A 19,412-nucleotide genomic window follows, 5' to 3' on the forward strand; every position below is an offset into this window, starting at 1 on the left:
CGGCAGCCACTACCTTCCCCTCCGCGTCGATCGGCCGCTTTGGACGGCCCTGATTACGCCCATCCCGGAACATTTTAGCGGAGCTGGTGGAGCCCATCTCCTCGTTGGTTGGCTAGATTCGGCTGGCTCACAGCTTTGCACTCGGCAGCTAACGCCACGCCCACTGACTCGTGGGCCCGGGACATTGGCCCCACCTGTCACAGACTATCGCGCTTGACACCACTGTCCACGCAATAATAAACGGAACTGTCCACGTTACCAGCCCGCATTGAATAACGCTTTGTCCTAGGCACGCCGTGCGCGGCTGGGCAACACTCACTGACACGCGGCCCCAACCCCCAATAGCCCTCAATAGCCCTCGCACATGTACGCGACCGCGTCGCCGAGGAAAAGCTTTACAAAAATTCCAAGCAGGAGGAAAACCCGCAGCCGAGCGCACACCACTGCTAGTTGCACACACCGCGCGGTGCGAGCTGTCGTCCACAGTCCACACCCACCACCGTCACCGCGGTAGCAAACCCCCCGAGCCACTGCTCACGTGGGCCCGTGGCGTCCCCGGACCCACCGGCCAGTGGGCACGCGGTAGCCAGACGGCTCCAGCACGACGCGGTAAGCGAGCGAGCACGAGCAGTAGGGCGGAGTAGGTCGCCGTTGCCGTTGCTGGTGGCCTCTCCCACTTAATGCCGCGGCCGTAATCCCGAAGCCTCACATCACCCCCCCCCCCCCCTTCCTCACGCGAGCTCCCCCTCCACCACCGCCGCCGCCGCCGCGGCTGCCACTCTCGGTTCCTCTTCCTCCCCACCGAGCTCCACCCCCCACGAATCTTAGCCTCCCACTCCTCTTCACGCCGCGCCGCTAAGAGCGATCGAGCCGGGGGTTTCCGTCAGAGACGCCGCGAAAATCGCCCCAGATCGGTGGATGGGCGATCTGTGAGCCGCGGCAGGGGGAGAGAGAGAGAGAGAGAGAGGAAGCTGAAGCCATGATGGTGAGTTCTAGGTTTGTGGCCGTGTTTCTTCTGGTGGCGCTGGCGCCGGCGGCGCGGGGGCAGGGAGGAGGAGGGGGCAACTCGAGCGCCCCGGCGGCGTCGCCGCCGGGGCCGTTCGTGCCGCGGGACAACATCCTGCTGGACTGCGGCGCGACGGGGCAGGCCAACGACACGGACGGGCGGCTCTGGACCGGGGACACGGGCTCCAAGTACCTGCCGGCGAACCTCGCTGCCGCGGCCGCCACCGCGCAGGACCCTTCTGTGCCGCAGGTGCCGTACCTCACCGCGCGCTTCTCCGCGGCGCCCTTCACCTACTCGTTCCCGGTCGGCGCCGGGCGCAAGTTCCTCAGGCTCCACTTCTACCCGGCGAATTACTCCAACCGCAACGCCGCCGACGCGCTCTTCTCCGTCTCCATCCCCGACCCCAACATCACGCTTCTCTCCAACTTCAGCGCCTACCAGACCGCCCTCGCCCTCAACTTCGACTACCTCGTCCGCGAATTCTCCGTCAATGTCACTGCCTCAACCCTCGACCTCACTTTCACACCGGAGAAGGGCCACCCAAACGCCTTCGCCTTCGTCAACGGCATCGAGGTCGTCTCCTCCCCCGACCTCTTTGGCAGCTCCAACCCGATGGAGGCCACCGGCGACGGCAGCGGCACGCCTTTCCCGATCGACGCCGGTACTGCTATGCAGACCATGTACCGGCTCAACGTCGGCGGCAACGCGATCTCCCCCTCCAAGGACACGGGCGGGTATCGGTCATGGGAAGATGACACGCCATACATACCCTTTGCGTCATTCGGGGTGAGCTACGCGAATGACACCAATGTCCCCATAAATTACCCTGACAGTATTCCACAGTATGTGGCGCCGGCAGATGTCTACTCTACGGCGCGGTCGATGGGGCCTGACAACAATGTGAATTTGCAATACAATCTCACCTGGGCAATGCAGGTGGATGCTGGTTATCAGTACCTCGTGAGGCTCCATTTCTGTGAAATACAGTCTGGGATCAGTAAGATCAATCAACGGACATTTGACATCTACATCAACAACCAGACTGCTTTTAGTGGCGCTGATGTGATTGCGTGGTCTACTGGGCTTGGCATTCCAGTGTACAAGGATTTTGTGGTGTTCACCATGGGTTCAGGGCCTATGGATTTGTGGGTGGATCTACATCCAAATGTCAAAAACAAGCCACAGTACTATAATGCTATCCTCAATGGGATGGAGGTTTTTAAGTTGCAGCTTAATAATGGGAGCCTTGCTGGGCTCAACCCTGTCCCTAGTATTGTACCAACAGCGTCTGGTGGAAATTCTGGGAAGAAGTCAAGTGTTGGTCCAATTGTTGGAGGAGTGATTGGAGGTCTGGTAGTTCTTGCACTTGGATGTTGCTGCTTCTTTGTGATCTGCAAGCGTCGGCGGAGAGCAGGTAAGGATTCAGGAATGAGTGATGGGCATTCTGGTTGGTTGCCGCTCTCACTTTATGGCAACTCACACACTTCCAGCTCAGCCAAGTCACACACTACTGGGAGCCATGCTTCGTCTTTGCCATCCAACCTGTGCCGCCATTTCTCATTTGTGGAGATCAAGGCTGCGACAAACAACTTTGATGAGTCCCTCCTCCTTGGCGTGGGTGGTTTTGGTAAAGTTTACCGTGGAGAGATTGACGGAGGAGCAACCAAGGTGGCTATCAAGCGTGGAAACCCATTGTCTGAGCAGGGTGTGCATGAGTTCCAAACAGAGATCGAGATGTTGTCGAAGCTCCGCCACCGACATCTTGTGTCGCTTATTGGTTACTGCGAGGAGAAGAATGAGATGATCCTGGTCTATGACTATATGGCTCACGGAACTCTTCGTGAGCACCTGTACAAGACCCAAAATGCACCACTTTCTTGGAGGCAGCGCTTGGATATCTGCATTGGTGCAGCTCGTGGGCTTCACTACCTACACACTGGTGCAAAGCACACCATCATCCACCGTGATGTGAAGACGACAAACATCCTCCTCGATGAGAAGTGGGTAGCCAAGGTTTCAGATTTTGGTTTGTCCAAGACTGGTCCAACAATGGATCATACACATGTGAGCACAGTTGTCAAGGGCAGTTTTGGTTATCTTGATCCTGAGTACTTCCGCAGGCAGCAGCTTACTGACAAATCTGATGTCTATTCTTTTGGTGTTGTACTGTTTGAGGTCCTATGTGCTCGGCCTGCCTTGAATCCCACTCTTGCAAAGGAAGAAGTTAGCTTGGCTGAGTGGGCATTACACTGCCAGAAGAAGGGTATTCTTGATCAGATTGTTGATCCCCACCTGAAGGGAAAGATTGCTCCACAATGTTTCAAGAAGTTTGCAGAAACAGCTGAGAAGTGTGTTTCTGATCAGGGCATTGACCGTCCTTCGATGGGAGATGTGCTGTGGAACTTGGAATTTGCCCTTCAAATGCAGGAAAGTGCAGAGGAGAGCGGAAGCCTTGGATGTGGGATGTCAGACGACAGCACTCCCCTTGTGATAGTTGGAAAGAAGGATCCCAATGATCCATCTATCGAGTCAAGCACCACGACAACGACAACTACCTCGATAAGCATGGGTGAGCAGAGTGTTGCAAGTATTGACTCGGACGGGCTGACGCCTAGTGCTGTCTTCTCGCAGATCATGAACCCCAAGGGACGGTGAGGTAGCAATGTCTCGGTTTGTTACCCTGCAGGCATAATCTATTCATTCAGCATATGTTCATGAGTTTGCCCTTATGTTCTCTTGAATTATGGATCGGAAGTCAGATAATTGTTTTATATTAGATGGTTCTGTCTTTCCCTGTGTTTTCTCCCTGATGTAGTGCCTATAAGCTTATCGGCATGTATTGTAATATACCATACCACTGCTATTGACCCAACGAATGATACTGTATGAGAGAGTGATACGCATGATCCACACTCCCTTTTTTGTTATCTTAATCATGTGTTCGGTCGGAGCCCCAACACAACAGCTGCTGAGCTGCACTTATTGTCTTGTATAATATTGATCATCATACTCGATTGTTGGCAGAGCTAGGTTGAGTCCATTTTGGCAAAATCGCTGTGTGCAAAGATGTTAGCATGTGGCATTGAATTAGAGGTGTTGGGTCGATGATTCTAGAAAGCTTTTATGCTGCTATATTTTGACCATGCTAGATGCCGATTGTTGCATCTGTCGTGCTCATGCACATACACCAACGAACCTTGTTTTCCTTGTCTTGTTGTCTTACAATTGTGTATCTATAATATAGGTGTTGAACTGTTGTACTGTACTAGTGCCGTTATCTGGATATTCATTGATGGTGTACTAACAGCTGCGTAGATAATTGAAGTGTCTGGATCCAGATTGCTTTGTATTCGGTGTCATCCCATCTTATCAGCTTTTTTTTTTCCGAGCAATAATGTATTGGATTTTTTTTAGTAGCTCGCCTAACCTACTAATTGCTTGGTTTTTCCCCGTGATGGTTGGTGATTATCTTGCTTATATCTGTGTGCAAGATAAAGAGTAACGGTATGCAGGTACAGTCTAATGATACAATTGAAGATATTTGGATGAAAGAGTCGCACCATTGCGTGAATTTGTATCATCTTGATGAACCGTGGACTATGATATTCCGGGGTGTTATTTTTCTCAAGTGCACATTCTGACTTTCTGAGATGAATGGGTCGATGACACCGTCAACACCGAACCTTGTTTTCTTCTTCTTGGTGTTCCTTTCAGTGGCCTTTCTTTAGGCTAGTAATTTTTCTTACCAACAACTTTTTATGCCATTTTCTTTTTCATTTTCGTTGTGTTACGTAACCCTGATGTGTTTTTATACTCGTTTAACTGATGTAAGGGTGCTGTGACAGTCGTCTCCAGCTAGATTTGTGCAGAACCAGGGGACTACCGTGTCTCTGTTGATCATTTTCTCATTTAACATCTGCATGTCGTCGTCGCCTGCTGCCCAGCTAAATCTCAATGTTTCTTGCAAGATACAGACTGTGGTCAAGAGAGGAAATGGATGGGAATTCACGTGGAGAAAGGATGATTCCTAGATGCTTAATTTTCCAACCTGATATTGCAAAAAGAGGAATTGGAATGCCTTTTTCAGGTTGGTTGCAGCGGCGTGCCCCAACAACCAAGAGGAGGGAAATGTTCTTATCGCGAGCTAAAAAGTCATGTCCCAGCCTACACACCATCACCACCAAATGGCGAGGCTACTGAATACCCAGTCAGTCCAACAATTCATACTTATATAAAATGCGTGTTTTATCTGAGTTATACCTCTTTAATTAATTTTTAGTACCATGTTGCACAAGAATCGCACGCAGTATCTAATCGAAAGTGACAAATGTTTAGATACATAACAAGTAGCATGCGGGTCACAAAACAACGTGCTAAATCTTGCCATGTCAATTGCACACCGAGTCGATTAGTCGCCTTATTTTTTCATCTTGGGATTATTATAATGTAGATTATTGGGAGTAAGCTGAAAGAAACAGACAACTTATTGAAGTAGCTTATTATAATCTAAAGCCCAGCTTATTATAATCTGATAAGCTCATTTAGGTGAGCTTTTTCTAGATTATTGGGTGAAAAATTACCCACCATACCACTCCACTCTCTCTTTAGACTTGCAAACCCAATAATCTAGGCTCTAATAATCTAGGAAAGAAACAACTAACCGCTTATTCTATTACAGATTATAACAATCTAGTTTATAGTAATCTGACTCAATAATCTAGATTATAATAATCTTAAGCTGAAAGAAACAGGGTCTAAACCGAGTCAAGTCCTACAGTGGTGTTTGAAACTTATTAAGATAAATATTAAGCTGACACACATAAAACTTGAAAATTATAAGCACATGATTAATTAAGTTGTAATTATTACAAAGTTGACAAATAGATATGTTTGATATTTTAAACAACTTTTATATAAAAGTTTTCGTACGGAAAGTACCATACTTTGAAATACGTGTGAATGAAAATCGAGATAAAATCTGAATCTTAATCAGAAAAGAACAGCTAGTCATATTGCATTACTCGCAGGAAGACAATCAAGGCGCAAGAGTAAAAATAGGGACATAGGCCATAACCAATGGCAGCCAATGGGTCGACCAACCACTTCCGTTGCACGACTGATGGAGCATCAGCATATGTCGTTTTTGTTTCATCCGTTGCTCGCTGACGGGGGACTGGAGGATACATATGCCTCTTTATACCATAATTTGGCTAATAATAGTCAGTTTCATTTGAGCAGGCCAAATTCATTGGAGCAGCTGTTATATATGTTTAATTGGTTGGCTTGAGGGCTAGTTAAACATATATATTAATCATATGCAGAGGGAGTAGATGAAATGCACCACGGGGATTTGGTGTGATGGAGATTAAGTGCTTTGCTTTGGGTTGCTGGTCTGTTATCTGCTTGATTGATGCATGGCGCTGGGCTGTTTTTCCTATTACTTCATCAAGTCAGGAGTACGGCTCGAAGAAGGTTCCATGGCCGGGAAACTACAGGGGCTACGCATGTGTTGCGTACGTATACGTCCGGCGCGATTTACGTCTTCAGAGAGGAGATGGAGCCAAGCCGCTGGTTATATGCGTATCAGAGGAAAGGTAGCGATATATTTCCTTTTAATAGTTAGATTTGTTTAGATGGAATCATATTCGGTTAAGCTATACTGTAGGTGGAGTTGCCGTGCTTATCGCACCTAGCGTTTAGTTGCTCCTATATATATTAGGGCATTGCGTCAATTTGTGGAACCCCGAACAAATAATCAATCTACTAGTTCTTTACTTTTCCGTTATTTTCTATTTTGCTTAACCCTAGAATTTGCTTAACCCTAGAATTTGTGTTGGCCACGAAAAAGCGTCAACAATGCCTACATATTTTACCTCATTTTTAGTATGCTTTACCAAACCGTTAACTATGCATTTCATACGAAAATTTTTCTATACAAAGGTTGATTTAAAATACTAATTAAATCAAAATTTTAAATTTATAACAATTAAAACTAAATTAATCATGCATTAGTGACTTTTTTTGTTTTACATGCCCTAACTTCGTGTTCTTCTTGTGAGACAAGAGCACCACTTACACAACTAATAGGTTATCTAGATTTTATTGTGCTATGAAATATTTTATTTGGTCTATATAAATTTATTGTAATATGAAATATCCAGTTTTAGGTTACTATATTATGAGATAGAGGAAGTAGCACATTTTGGTGTTATCGAATTTTGGTAACGTTGAACATGGTTGTTTTAGAACTTTATCTAATTTTGATAAATTTTCCAAGAGTAGAAATTTCTATGATTACTAAAATTTGGTATGATAATATGGATAAGAATATGTTCTAGTTGATTGCTCTAACAAAATTTAATAATATTAAGGTTTAGTAGTAGGGTTAAAAGTGGTAACAAAGTTAACAGAGCCCACCATTGTCGCTTCTACAGTCTCTCATGTGGGCCGGCTAGGCTAGGACAATGTTGCGACCAAGTGACTCGAGCTACAAATACCGGCCCAGCCACGAAACGAAAGCCTGGCAACCACCCAAGAAAAAGAAAAACAGAGGAGTCGAAGAAAAAGGATAGCTTCAGTAAAGCCTAGCAAAGCGCCCATCAGAAACCCTAGCAGGAGCGCCGCCGCCGCCGCCGCCGCCGCCGCCCGCCGTCGTCATCCTCCCTCTCGCCCTGTAAGGGTTTGTCGCCTCCTCCTCCTCCGGTCGATTCCTCCGACCCGATCTGATCGCTGCTCGTGTCCCTTGCAGTTCAGGTCCCCAGCCCGCCGCGCCGCGGATCGAGTCGCCGTGTGAAGAAGGCCAGCGTCACCATGGCGGACGAGGAGCAGGTGGAGAGGAAGGAGGAGGTCTCCGAGGTGAAAAGCCTGCCCTTCTCGTTTTTTTTTCTTTTTTTCATTTGCCCTGCACATCGGATTCAGTTCGGTTTTTCGGCGGGGAAGGGAAGAAACGGCGTAGCGATGGGCTGGGTGCGGTGCCGTGCTGTGCTGTCTGTGTTTGGTGTATGCGTGGTCTGGTAGGGTGTTTTGGGCGTGAATCCGCGACCATGGGCCTCTTCAGGATGTTTGATCTGTGTGCTTGGATTGAATCAGTGAAATCTGTAAGAGCGGATTAAGCTTCTGAGATGAGTGGGCTTCAAAAATAATAAAAAAAACATCTGAGATGAGTGATAGGCCAGATTAAGCAATGATTTGTTTTGTTCATCTTTTTGTAGTAGCTTGTGAGGACTGAACCAGTTAGCAGTGAACACCTATGGTGATATTTGATGGTGTTTGGACTTGTGTCTGAATATACTGTCAGTGCTAGCCTGGTCATTATCAGTGTTATAATGGCCCTGTCAGGATATATGCACCACAATGTGGGATTTTTCTGTTGATTGAACGGATGTAGAGCTGTAGCCTGTAAGGAGATCAACAAATTAGATTCATCATTTGTGTTTTGAGCATGGCGGTCACATGTTATGCCTAAGGATTATCATGTGCAACAAAGGGTTAACATCCCAATTTGATAAAAAGCAAGTGAAATGTTACTCCGTGGTGGATTTCAGCATTTTATTTGTTTGTAATCAGCCTTTCACAATTATTTCTTGTCAGCCTTCTATATCATTTTTCCATGTACCAGCGGCTTGTTGACAATGTTTCTGATGTTTTGTAGCTTACTCCTTTTGACCCTACCAAGAAAAAGAAGAAGAAGAAGGTTGTGATCCAAGATCCATCTGATGAGGTGGATAAGTTGGCAGAGAAAACTGAGAGCTTGACAGGTATACTTTTAATGCTGCAAAAAAAAAAAAAGGAATTGCCAAGTATGCATTTTTACTAATATATGCTTAACTTGCTTTTTTTTTCAGTCGCTGAGACTGGTGAGCCAAGTTTTACAGGCATGAAAAAGAAGAAGAAGAAGCATGTGAGTTTAGTTGGTTACAAATTACAAATGCCTGTTGCAATGTTTGTTGGATTAATATTTCCTTCTGTACTATTCTATTTACTAATTTTGCAAATTTCAGGTGGAGCATGATACATCTCTTACTGAAGCTGGAGATGGTGAAGATGCTATAGGTAATTGTGGCTTGCTCATATTTGCCCTGGTTGAGTTGTTTTGCTTTGTCTGATCATATATTGTTCAGATGATCAAATCGGAGAGGATGAAGAAGGAGAAGGGATTGTGCTTGGAGGTGCAACTCGATACCCTTGGGAAGGAACTGACAGAGATTATAAATATGAAGAGGTTAATACTCCTTGCCTGTTCAAATTTTTGTGATTCTATATCCTTGTCATGTTCTTGACAGATCATGACTTGTAAATTCCATATAAGATATACATATCAAAATAGAAAGCTGTGGAGTTTTCATATTATGTCACCTGCAATTATATTTTTAAGTTAAACTCCCTCCGGTTCCATAATTCTTGACGTTTTCGACAAGGTTGAGGTCAAACTTTTATAACTTTAACTATCAATAACTTTGAAATATTTAGTTTAAAGGTACTAGAACAGCATATAGATTTGTCTTACAAAATACTATAATAAAAGTAAAAGTGTATCTTTTTATTGTATATGTTATAATAGAAAAATATAGTCAAAGATGTATTTTGGAGACCGTGTCATTGTCCAAAATGTCAAAAATTATGGAATCGGAGGGAGTAGTAATGGTGGAAGGTTCATTGTCTATTGAGGAGAAGCATTGCTCCCTTTTAAGTATTTTTTTTTAATTTTGATCTTCTTATGTTTTTGTTGCTATTGATATGGTATTAGTATCTCATGTAGTGCTCAGCTCAGCTTCAACTAGTATTCAATTGTGTTTCTGTTAATGAACCCTTTCAATCTATTTGGTGACAGCTGCTTGGCAGAGTATTCAATATCCTGCGTGAGAATAATCCTGATCTTGCTGGTGATAGACGAAGAACTGTTATGAGGCCTCCTCAAGTTCTTAGGGAAGGCACAAAGAAGACAGTTTTTGTGAACTTCATGGATTTGTGCAAAACGTATGATCTCACTTTTTTACCACTCCATACCATATGCTCTAGGCCTGCTTTTATTTCAGAGAAGATAAATTACCATGAGCTAACTGAAATCATCGTTTACACTTCCAGAATGCATAGGCAACCTGAACATGTGATGATGTTTTTACTTGCTGAGATGGGAACAAGTGGATCCCTTGATGGGCAACAAAGATTGGTTATAAAAGGAAGATTTGCTCCTAAAAACTTTGAAGCCATACTTAGGAGATATATCAGTAAGTTTCCTTAATGTCACATGAATCTTGCTCGTACTCTTTAAAGTTACTGCTGAACTATAAACAAACCTGCAGCTGTGATATCCAGAATTCATTAGCTTCTGTTAAATAGACTTATAGGGCCAATTCATTGTTTTGTACTGGGAAATTAAAGGAATCTTACCAATTATGGTGAAGCTTTCCTTATATGTCTTCAAAAGAGGGTTTACTAATCTGTTAAGAGAAATAGATAAATGTTGGTTTTTTTAAAAAAAACAAAGATGTCAGAGAAGCCTTACCAGTTGAAATTGAAGTATCCATACAGTTATCTAGGAGGAGTTATTGGGCTGTTAACCACTTTACTATACATTCTTTAATGCCTTGGGCCCTATTTATTTTTCCACCTCCCATGTATATTATTTTTTTAATGCAGTAAGGTCTAGAGTTAGGAAGATTTGGAGGGGTACTATATATATGGCTGGATCGTTTATTCTCTTGTTCCTTTTATGAGGTCCTATGTGTGGGATTGTCATTAAAGTCTTGTTGTGCTAAACTTACATCCTTTTTTAATTTCACTCCTTTCAGATGAGTATGTCATATGCAATGGGTGCAAGAGTCCTGATACCATCCTTTCTAAGGAGAATAGGTTGTTCTTCCTTCGTTGCGAACAGGTAAGCTGTTCAATATATATTTGCATGTCCAGTCGTGTCAAATGTAGTTAATTTCCATACAGAGAGCTTATCTAAAGGCATCTTTAATACTGCAACAAACATGCCCCCCTGCTTTGTACAGCTTTACATGGTTCTCTAGTTATATTAGTCCGAAGAGTTTGTTTGTGCATTTGTGGTCTACTGCAAACCATACCTGGATTTGCTCTTGAGAGCATTACCTTGGTCTCTTTTTTTTTGCAAGGTCCCTATCATCAAACATTTCCTATGAAATTGCCTACATTGTTTGCAAGTAACTAAAGTTGCGAGAGCTGAGTCAATTCAGCTTCTTGTCTTGCATTGCTGTAATAATAATAATCTATTTTTGCATATCATATGTATTTGATACCAATGATGCCTATGATGACTTGCAAGATTATTGCCTACATTGTTTGACAAGTATCTTTGTGATATTAATTGCAAGTAGCTGAGGCTTGAGATGCTATCACAATTTTTCTTGCTGCATTGCATCATCACTCATATGTCCTAATTAACTAACTTGTATTGTTGCCAACTAGTCATTTTATTTGTTTTTGTAAATCCTGACTCTCTGCTTATGATGAGTTGCAATATCTTTTGCCTACATTGTCTGACAAATGTTGTCATGATAATATTTGCAACCTCTGAGGCATAAAGCACTGTCATTGGTTTTTCTTTTTGTTCTTCTAGAATAAAGAATGTAATTCATTGTCTTTCTTTACCTATGATGAGTTGCGAAATTTATTGCCTACATTGTTTGATTAACCTGTGAGAAAATTTGCAACATCTGAGGATAAAAAGTTACTCCTTTTACTTGATTTTCTGCTGGTTGTTTTTTCTTTTTTTTTTCTTCTAGAAAATATGAGTGCAATTCATTGTTTTTCTTTACCTATGATGAGTTGTGAAATTTATTGCCTACATTGTTTGACTAACCTGTGAGAAAATTTGCAACATCTGAGGATAAAAAGTTACCCCTTTACTTGATTTTCTGCTGGTTGGTTTTTCTTTTATTACTTAAGAAAAGAATAGGGCAATTCATTGCCTTTTTTTTAACCTATGATGAGTTGCAAAATTTATTGCCTACATTGTTTGACTAACCTGTGAGAAACAATTGCAACATCTGAGGATAAAAAGATGTCGTTCACTTGGCTTTCTGGTGGATTTTTCTTAATATATCGAGAGTTATTTTGTTGGCGCCCGTTAGTACAAGTTGTGACCCTTGTTTAGGTGCCAGTGGATTGATGTATTATTGTCATCCAAATCATGCCATTTCTCGTTATTGCTTCGTCAAGCCAAATATTGACTGCTGGTTTTGTTTACCCTCCGCAGTGTGGTTCTTCAAGATCAGTTGCTCCTATCAAGGCTGGATTCGTTGCCCAAGTTGGTCGTCGGAAGGCTGGAACCTAAGTTAAACGTCCACCCTGCTCAGAGCCTCGGATACACTCCCCAATCATCGCTACAAAAACCTAATTTGCCGATTTACAACAATTATTGTCCAGTTTTCACTGTGTCTACACCGTTTTGTGTATTTGTGACCGTAACTCTGCTTCCAACTCTGCTGTGAATTTCAGTTTTATCCGAGACCATGAGGATCAATGTTTGCGGCCAATCCCGTCTCCTTTTCGCTTATTCACCCTGTCACTTTGCTAGATCATTAGGATCTAGGGCTGATGTTCATTTGCGAGTTCCGGTAACCATCAACGTGTAGTTGCCGAACACCATGGCCGCCCTATCATCGGAAATCCCGCGAGCCCATACATAGTCGTGCATGGTGACCAGTCGGGATAAGGGGATAAGCCGACGTGTCACCTCTTCCCGCCCTCCGGCCTCCCTCCCCAACCCAACCCAAGCCTATCTCACAAACCCGCGCGCCATCCCTCTCCCCCCTTCCCCTCTCACACCGCGAGCTCGCGTAGGACACGAACGAGATGAGGCCAGCGTCGTCCCCCGTGCCGGCCGTCCTCACGGCCCCGGCTACCGCTGCCACTGCCGCCATCGCCGTAAAGCCAACGCCGCCTCAACGCGCGCTTCAAGCCAGCAGGCGCGAGTTGGTGGTGGCGGCGGGAGGGGTGGCGGCGGCGGCGGTGGCGCTGTGGCCGTGCGGGGGAGCGGCGCGGGCGGCGTCGGACGACGAGTACGTGAGCGAGACGAAGGACGTGATCGGGAAGGTGCGGTCGACGATCAACATGGACAGGGCGGACCCCGGGGTGGCGGACGCGGTGGCGGAGCTCCGCGAGCTGTCCAACTCGTGGGTGGCCAAGTACCGCAGGGAGAAGTCGCTGCTGGGCCGCCCGTCCTTCAGGGAGATGTACTCCGCGCTCAACGCCGTGTCGGGCCACTACATCAGCTTCGGCCCCACGGCCCCCATCCCCAACAAGCGCCGCGCCCGCATCCTCGAGGAGATGGACACCGCCGAGAAGGCCCTGCTCCGCGGCCGGTGAGGTGAGTGATGATTGATTGAGCCGAGTGCTTACGGCCACCGATTCTCCCTTTCTCGTGTGAGACGCACGCACGCGCGTGCGTACGCGGCACATTCACTTTTTGTAACTACTATACTACCGTCGCGTCGCGATGGGGCCGGGCGTCGGCTTTGCTCTTGTCGAGTGGAATCGAATCGGTAGAGGCTTTGAAATTATTACTACTGAGTTGTATGTGTATTTTTTTTTTCTGTATGATTTTTGGTTCAGCTGACATGGTGAGGATTACACGGTTGGCTTGGGGACATGCAACTCCCTAGAGTTTCCATTAATTCTTGTGTCTCGTTTATACGTCGTGAACCGGAGCTCCGCCGGCGTGGAATCGCCCGATGCGCTCCGGCCGGTGGCGCTGGCTGGCATGTTGCACGCGCCACGCCGGGGGAGGCATCCGGTGGGGCGAGCCGTCATGCATTGCGCCGTCGTAGACTGGTTAAGCAATGGTGTGTCAGGCCGAACGAGATGGGACGCCGCTGGATCGCCAATTCGCTATCTTCGTCGGCGCGCGCCCCGGCAATTGTTCCGAGATCGTACGTCAAAATGCCCGTCGTTAGCAGAATCAAACACCTTGCGCGCATGTCTTGTGTTTGAGCGAGAAAGTCACGCTCACGCAGGGACAAAAGATTTCAAGTTTTGAGTGAAAAAATATATAATACCAATTAACATATTAGTAGAGGATCACAAGACAAAAGATTTCAGATTTTTTTTTTTGGAAAACCATTCCAATTAATAACATTATTATACATGGGTACAGCCGTACAATACAGAGAGACAAGAGAGCTGAATTTGTTCATCTCTAGCATTTCACTTTGATCTTATGCACACTATATGTCAACACAAAAATGAGACGAAAAGGAAAATCTCCAAATGGCTTTTAATCGGCAACTTCTGATCCTCTCCGAAGCCGATCACCAACATCCGGTTCCGGGAGAGACGCGCGCCCTCTTCCTGTCACGGAGCTCCTCGCCGCCGTAGTAGCCGTTGGGTGCACCACCGCAGCCGTAAGGCACGCCGCCGTAGTACATGTAAGGATCGGCTCCGAATGGCATGCCGCCGAAGAAGAAGGGGTCGACGTAGCCGGTCGCCGGGCAGAACGGGACGCCGTAGTGATCGCCGCCATGGACGGCGCGAGCTCCGGATTCTGCAGAGTGGTCGCCAGCCACCGTCTCCTGCGCCTTTCTTGGGCCGAGGGCACCTGAGATCGTGGCGATCTTCTTCGACGTGGACGCGCCGCCGTCGCTGTGCTCGGCCTTCTCTGAGCTCACGTTGCTGCTGCGGCTCGCCTGCGAAGCTGCGGGGCTCTGCGGCGCCGCCGGATGTGCCGCGTTGCTGCCGGCGGAGCTCCTCGTCTTGTCGGTTCCACTTGAGGCGCTTGCTGCCGCGCCGGTGGTGGTGGCGAGCAGGTTGGCGATGGTGGTGCGGAGCGTCGTGTTGGGGATCAGGTCGTCGGCGCGCTCCTGCGCCCCGCACGCGCACTTGGACTTGTAGGCGATGTGGTCCCTGATGCACCCGTCGCAGAAGCTGTCGAAGCAGCACTTGCTCGTCACCACCGCGTCGGCCATCACGTTCCGGCAAATCTTGCAGTAGAGCTCCGCCGGGATGACGCCGTCAGACTCCCCCGATGCAGGCGGCGCCGATGAGGACGCTGGAGCTGGGGCCACCTTCCGGATGTCGAACCTTGGGTCGCCGTTGGTGGGACAGTGCTGGATGAAGTGTCCCGGGACGTGGCACCGGTGGCACACGTACCCGGCCGGCGGCGCCCTCCCGGCGTGCGCGCCGCGGTGACCGTAACAGTGGCCTCCTTGTGACGTCGGGGCCTCCCACTTGAGCTGTGCGGCGTCGATCACGGAGCTGATAGCTTTCTCCTCGTCGTCCACTTCAGCTCCCGTCGACGGCGCGCCAGAGTCCGACGAAGAACCACCGCCCTCCGACATTGGCTTCTTTACTGTCAACTCGACGATCGTCTCTGCAGGAGGCCCGGCGACTCGGCGCCGCACGACGACCGTGCAGCCGCTAGGGATCAGCTCGGCCTCGTCCGCGTACTCCTCGCCGGTCTTGTCGCTGTACAGCGCGACGCTCTCCCTGTGCCCCGGCCGCGCGAACGTCCATGGCCGTGGCGCGCGGTGGCCGTGATGAGGCGCTTGAGCTCCCCGACGGAGACGAAAGGCTCCGGCACGGGCACGGAGAAGGTGTCCACCCCGCTTCTGTACCTGTAGAACACCGCTATAGCCTCTCCCTCAAGTTGAACGGAGGAGGGGTGCTGTTGCTGCTGCTGCTGCGATCGCCGGAGGTTGTAAGAAGGAATGAAGAGGGTGATGGAGGGTAGAGGCGGATTGCGTGGCCGTTGCTGAGCGTGATGGAGACTGGGAGGATGGCGTGGCGTGGCGTCGCTTATATCGCCCGCGGAGGCAAGGATGAATCGGAGTCGGAGTCGGAGTTGGCGCGTGACATGTAACGCTCAGACTCCGACTCGGCCTATAAGCTGCTGTCCATGTGAGCTTATTACTTAGGACGGTCCATTTCTTATTACTACTGCTACTATACTTTTTAGACGACGTGGAAATTTAGCAACTCTCTGTTCGAATTTACATTTCAACATGCATAAACGGTATGCTTTAAATTTGCATCTCAACAGGATTTGTGTTACAACGTGCAGAAGAATTTGGACATGTTCACTTTGATGCCATTTTTAACCATACCATTTTTAAGCTACAATCCAAACAAGCCCTTAGATTTGGAAACATGTACGTGAACGGCCCGAAAACCTAAATGTGCCAGGGGGCAGGGGTTGATCATAGAAGCCAGGGCAACTATTCCATCTGGCAATAGACAAATTTGTCTGGTCTCAACAAGTACCATGTTCATCTTACTATATTCAACGAAGAAGGGCTTGTTCAGATTGTAGCTAAAATAAATCTTACCAAGTTTTCGCAATGCCAAAATTTTAGCAAGATGGCAATATTGCCAAAATTTTGGCAGGATTTCTGATGTATTGACTAAATTTGGCAACAAACTAAACATAGACATTTTTTTTGACAACTTTAATAAAAATGATATGTTGAAAATAGCATCAAAGTGAACGGGCCCAAGAAGATGCTAGGGTTTTCCAAGACAAACCGAACAACACAAGTAGTTAGTTTTACATAATCATCGAACAGTAAATTTTATCAGCTTCATACTCAGTGGCAATATGTATTTCGGTCTCGTTGGAGGTCTTCAGCCTAGAGGACTCGGCCTCTGAAGGAAGGGCGCTGGCCTCACATAGCTGAATCCCACGAACTTGCTACCTGCAGCGACAGGGCTGGCCACTGGAGTGTCAAGCACGGGCATGTAGTCCAGCACTCGTCAAAATTGGCGATGCAGGTTTTGCCAGCAACATTTGGCGGAAACTTGGCTGAGGACATGTTTGGGGAGCTTAAAATTCTGAGAAGCAGCTGCTGAGAATCTGGAGAAGCTGAGAAACCCAGCTTTTGGCTTCTAATTCATTTTTAAGATTATATAACTACAGATTTTCAGAATATGGGTAAAAAGCTGGACTGTTTGGGAGAGCTTTCTAGCAACTGGAGATTCTAGAAGAAGCTCCCCCAAACAGGCACCGAATCTATCGGGAGTCTAGCTTCTTTCAGTTTACTGGGTCGGCCGTCCTTCAGGGAGATGTACTCCGCGCTCAACGCCGTGTCGTGTGTCGGGACACTACATCAGCTTCGGCCCCACAACTCCCATCCCTAACAAGTGCCGCCCAAGGGTGGAGCTAGTATATATTAGGGAGGTGCCTAGGAACCAGTGAAGAAAATTTTTTAGCTATACCTTATCTATTTTCACCATGTATGCACCCCCTCGATACAAATTTAGACACCCGTATTAGCTTATACTCAATCTAAAGTAGAGTAAATTAAGCAAGTGGCACCACCCTTTGTTTCGATATAGCTCCACCCCTACCGCCGCGCGCGCATCCTTGAGGAGATGGACACCGCCGAGAAGGCCCTGCTCCGCGGCAGGTGAGGTGAGTGATGAGCCGAGCTGGACCTGCTCCGGCAACCGGCCCCCGCCTCTTCCTTCTCGATCGTGAGACGCGCGCGCGTACGCGGCGCATTCGCCTCTTTTGTAACTACTACCACCGTCGCATCGCGATGGGAGCGTCGGCGTTTACTTGTCGAGTCGCGAATCGGTGGAGGCTTTGAAAACTATTACGAGTTTTAATGTGTATTTCCTGTATGATTTTTGGATCAGCTGACAATGGTGAGGGTTACACGGAACACGTAAGGTGCCATTCTTGTGTCTTGTTTATACGTTGTGAACCGGATCAGCTCCTCGTCGTCGTGGAGGCTCGACCATGGTCTGGTCTGTCTGTCCCGCCGGAGCGGAATCGCCCAGTGCGCTCCGGCCGGTGGCGCTGGCTGGCATGTTGCACGCCGGGGAAGGCATCGGGTGGGCAGAGCCGTCATGCATTGCGCCGTCGTAGAATGGTTAGCATGATGTGTCAGGCCGAACGGGACGCCGTTGGATCGCCAATTCGCCATCGTCGTTGGCGCGCGCCCGCGCCACGGCAATTGTTCCGAGATCGTACGTCAAAATGTACGGGGAAGAGTCACGCTTACAGGAACAAAAGATTTCAGATTTTTGGTGGAAAAAAATCATTCCAATTAACATATTACTCCGTAGAGAGAGACAGAGAGAATCACAAGATGACAAGAGAGTGTATACAGTGTATACAGGATGACAAAATCATTCCAATTAATAATACGTACTGTATTACATAGGTACAGTATATACATGATGAAAAGAGATCTGAAGTAGTTCATCTTCTACATTACAACATAGCACGCTACTTGATCTTATACACACACTACATGACAACACGCAAATGAGAGGAAAAGAAAATCTCCAAGTAGCTCTTAATCGGCAATTTCTGAAGCAGCACTTGCTCGTCACCATCGCGTCGGTCATCACGTTCCGGCAAATCTTGCAGTAGAGCTCCGCCGGGATGACGCCGTCAGGTTCCCCCCACGCAGCGGCGCCGATGAGGACGCTGGAGCTGGAGCCACCCTCCAGATGTCAAATCTTGGGTCGCTGTTGCCCGTTGGTAGGGCAGTGCTCGATGAAGTGCCCTGGGACGCGGCACCTGTGTGGCATACGTACCCGGCCGACGGCTCCAGTGTCGGATGTATGTACAAACTGTGGAGTCGACTGACCCAATAATCTTGATTTTTATATATAAATTTTTTAAAAAATAAGACGAATAAAAAGTTGGAATAAGACGAATGGTCAAAAATTTATACAAATATAAAAAATAAAAAGTTGTGGCTTAATGCACTTTGGATAATAAAGTAGGAAAAAAATGATAATTCTAAATTTCTTTTAATAAGACGAATGGTTAAACAGTACAAATAAAATATCAAAATTTCTTATATTAGGAGACGGATGGAGTAGTAGTAAACTAGTAATTGAATCTACACGGTTAATTTCTGGCTCCGGGCGGCTCCCTCCCCGCGTGCACGCCGCGGTGACCGTAAGAGGGGCGTCCCACTTGAGCTGTGCGGTGTTGAACTGTTGACCACCGTGAGAGTCCGTGACGATAGCTCGACGTCGCAGTCGCACCGGAGTCCGACGAAGACCCACCACCCTGTGACACGGCTTCTTTCGGGTCAACTCGACGATCTTCGCGAGAGGACCGACGGTTTCCTCGAACACCAAGAAGGCCAACAATTTGAATTTGCTTGCTGATGTTCCCAAGGAAGAGGATGTGCTAGATGCTCAATGTATTTAGTGCAAGTTTAATAGTATAGCCAACTATTCCGTACTAACTCCTCTCTCCTATTTTATTTTCTCGAAATGTATATTATACCTGCTCTTAAGCATGGGCTGGAGAAGGAAGCCAAGAGCTGACAGTTCAGTAAAGTAGACAGTCTTCCGCTGCAGTGAAAGCTCAGAGCCATTCTTGCAATACATGTATAATACCATTGTTTCGGAGAGTATGAAACTTAGTAGAAGTGTAGAACCATCTGTTCATCAGTAGTCAGGGACAAAAATAAAGTCCCTT

The 19,412-nt window shown here is 47.1% G+C and overlaps 3 protein-coding genes, 5 non-coding genes and 1 pseudogene across 9 annotated transcripts; 8 read left to right on the forward strand and 1 right to left on the reverse strand.

Annotated features, from left to right (window-relative positions):
- The first annotated feature begins 646 nt into the window (after nt 1–646).
- Nucleotides 647–4,001, forward strand: LOC127766772 (receptor-like protein kinase FERONIA). Its single transcript, XM_052291913.1, has one exon. The coding sequence runs from the start codon at nt 980–982 to the stop codon at nt 3,659–3,661; it is 2,682 nt and encodes an 893-aa protein (XP_052147873.1). The 5' UTR covers nt 647–979; the 3' UTR covers nt 3,662–4,001.
- Nucleotides 4,002–7,526: 3,525 nt separating this feature from the next.
- LOC127766780 (eukaryotic translation initiation factor 2 subunit beta) lies at nt 7,527–12,507 on the forward strand. 2 transcript variants are annotated; one of them, XM_052291926.1, is made up of 10 exons: nt 7,527–7,679; nt 7,755–7,861; nt 8,658–8,763; nt 8,851–8,906; nt 9,007–9,058; nt 9,127–9,227; nt 9,837–9,982; nt 10,091–10,233; nt 10,798–10,883; nt 12,228–12,507. In XM_052291926.1, the coding sequence occupies exons 2-10, from the start codon at nt 7,817–7,819 to the stop codon at nt 12,303–12,305; spliced, it is 813 nt and encodes a 270-aa protein (XP_052147886.1). In that variant the 5' UTR covers nt 7,527–7,679; nt 7,755–7,816; the 3' UTR covers nt 12,306–12,507. The 2 variants fall into 2 exon arrangements, with proteins under 2 accessions (XP_052147886.1, XP_052147887.1); XM_052291927.1 differs by having other exon boundaries at nt 7,760–7,861.
- On the forward strand, nt 11,272–11,357 carry LOC127769166 (small nucleolar RNA SNORD34). The gene has a single exon (XR_008016732.1). It is a non-coding gene; the product is annotated as a small nucleolar RNA SNORD34 (small nucleolar RNA).
- Nucleotides 11,468–11,553, forward strand: LOC127769167 (small nucleolar RNA SNORD34). Its single transcript, XR_008016733.1, has one exon. It is a non-coding gene; the product is annotated as a small nucleolar RNA SNORD34 (small nucleolar RNA).
- LOC127769162 (small nucleolar RNA SNORD34) lies at nt 11,616–11,696 on the forward strand. Its single transcript, XR_008016728.1, has one exon. It is a non-coding gene; the product is annotated as a small nucleolar RNA SNORD34 (small nucleolar RNA).
- Nucleotides 11,783–11,863, forward strand: LOC127769164 (small nucleolar RNA SNORD34). Its single transcript, XR_008016730.1, has one exon. It is a non-coding gene; the product is annotated as a small nucleolar RNA SNORD34 (small nucleolar RNA).
- Nucleotides 11,947–12,029, forward strand: LOC127769163 (small nucleolar RNA SNORD34). Its single transcript, XR_008016729.1, has one exon. It is a non-coding gene; the product is annotated as a small nucleolar RNA SNORD34 (small nucleolar RNA).
- A 197-nt stretch (nt 12,508–12,704) lies between the features above and the next one.
- LOC127766782 (photosystem II repair protein PSB27-H1, chloroplastic) lies at nt 12,705–13,589 on the forward strand. Its single transcript, XM_052291929.1, has one exon. The coding sequence runs from the start codon at nt 12,827–12,829 to the stop codon at nt 13,337–13,339; it is 513 nt and encodes a 170-aa protein (XP_052147889.1). The 5' UTR covers nt 12,705–12,826; the 3' UTR covers nt 13,340–13,589.
- Nucleotides 13,590–14,280: 691 nt separating this feature from the next.
- On the reverse strand, nt 14,281–19,333 carry LOC127765392 (E3 ubiquitin ligase PQT3-like; annotated as a pseudogene).
- Between the last annotated feature and the right edge of the window lie 79 nt (nt 19,334–19,412).

This window comes from Oryza glaberrima, chromosome 3, assembly GCF_000147395.1.
Source record: "Oryza glaberrima chromosome 3, OglaRS2, whole genome shotgun sequence".
NCBI classification, from domain to species: Eukaryota; Viridiplantae; Streptophyta; class Magnoliopsida; order Poales; family Poaceae; genus Oryza; species Oryza glaberrima.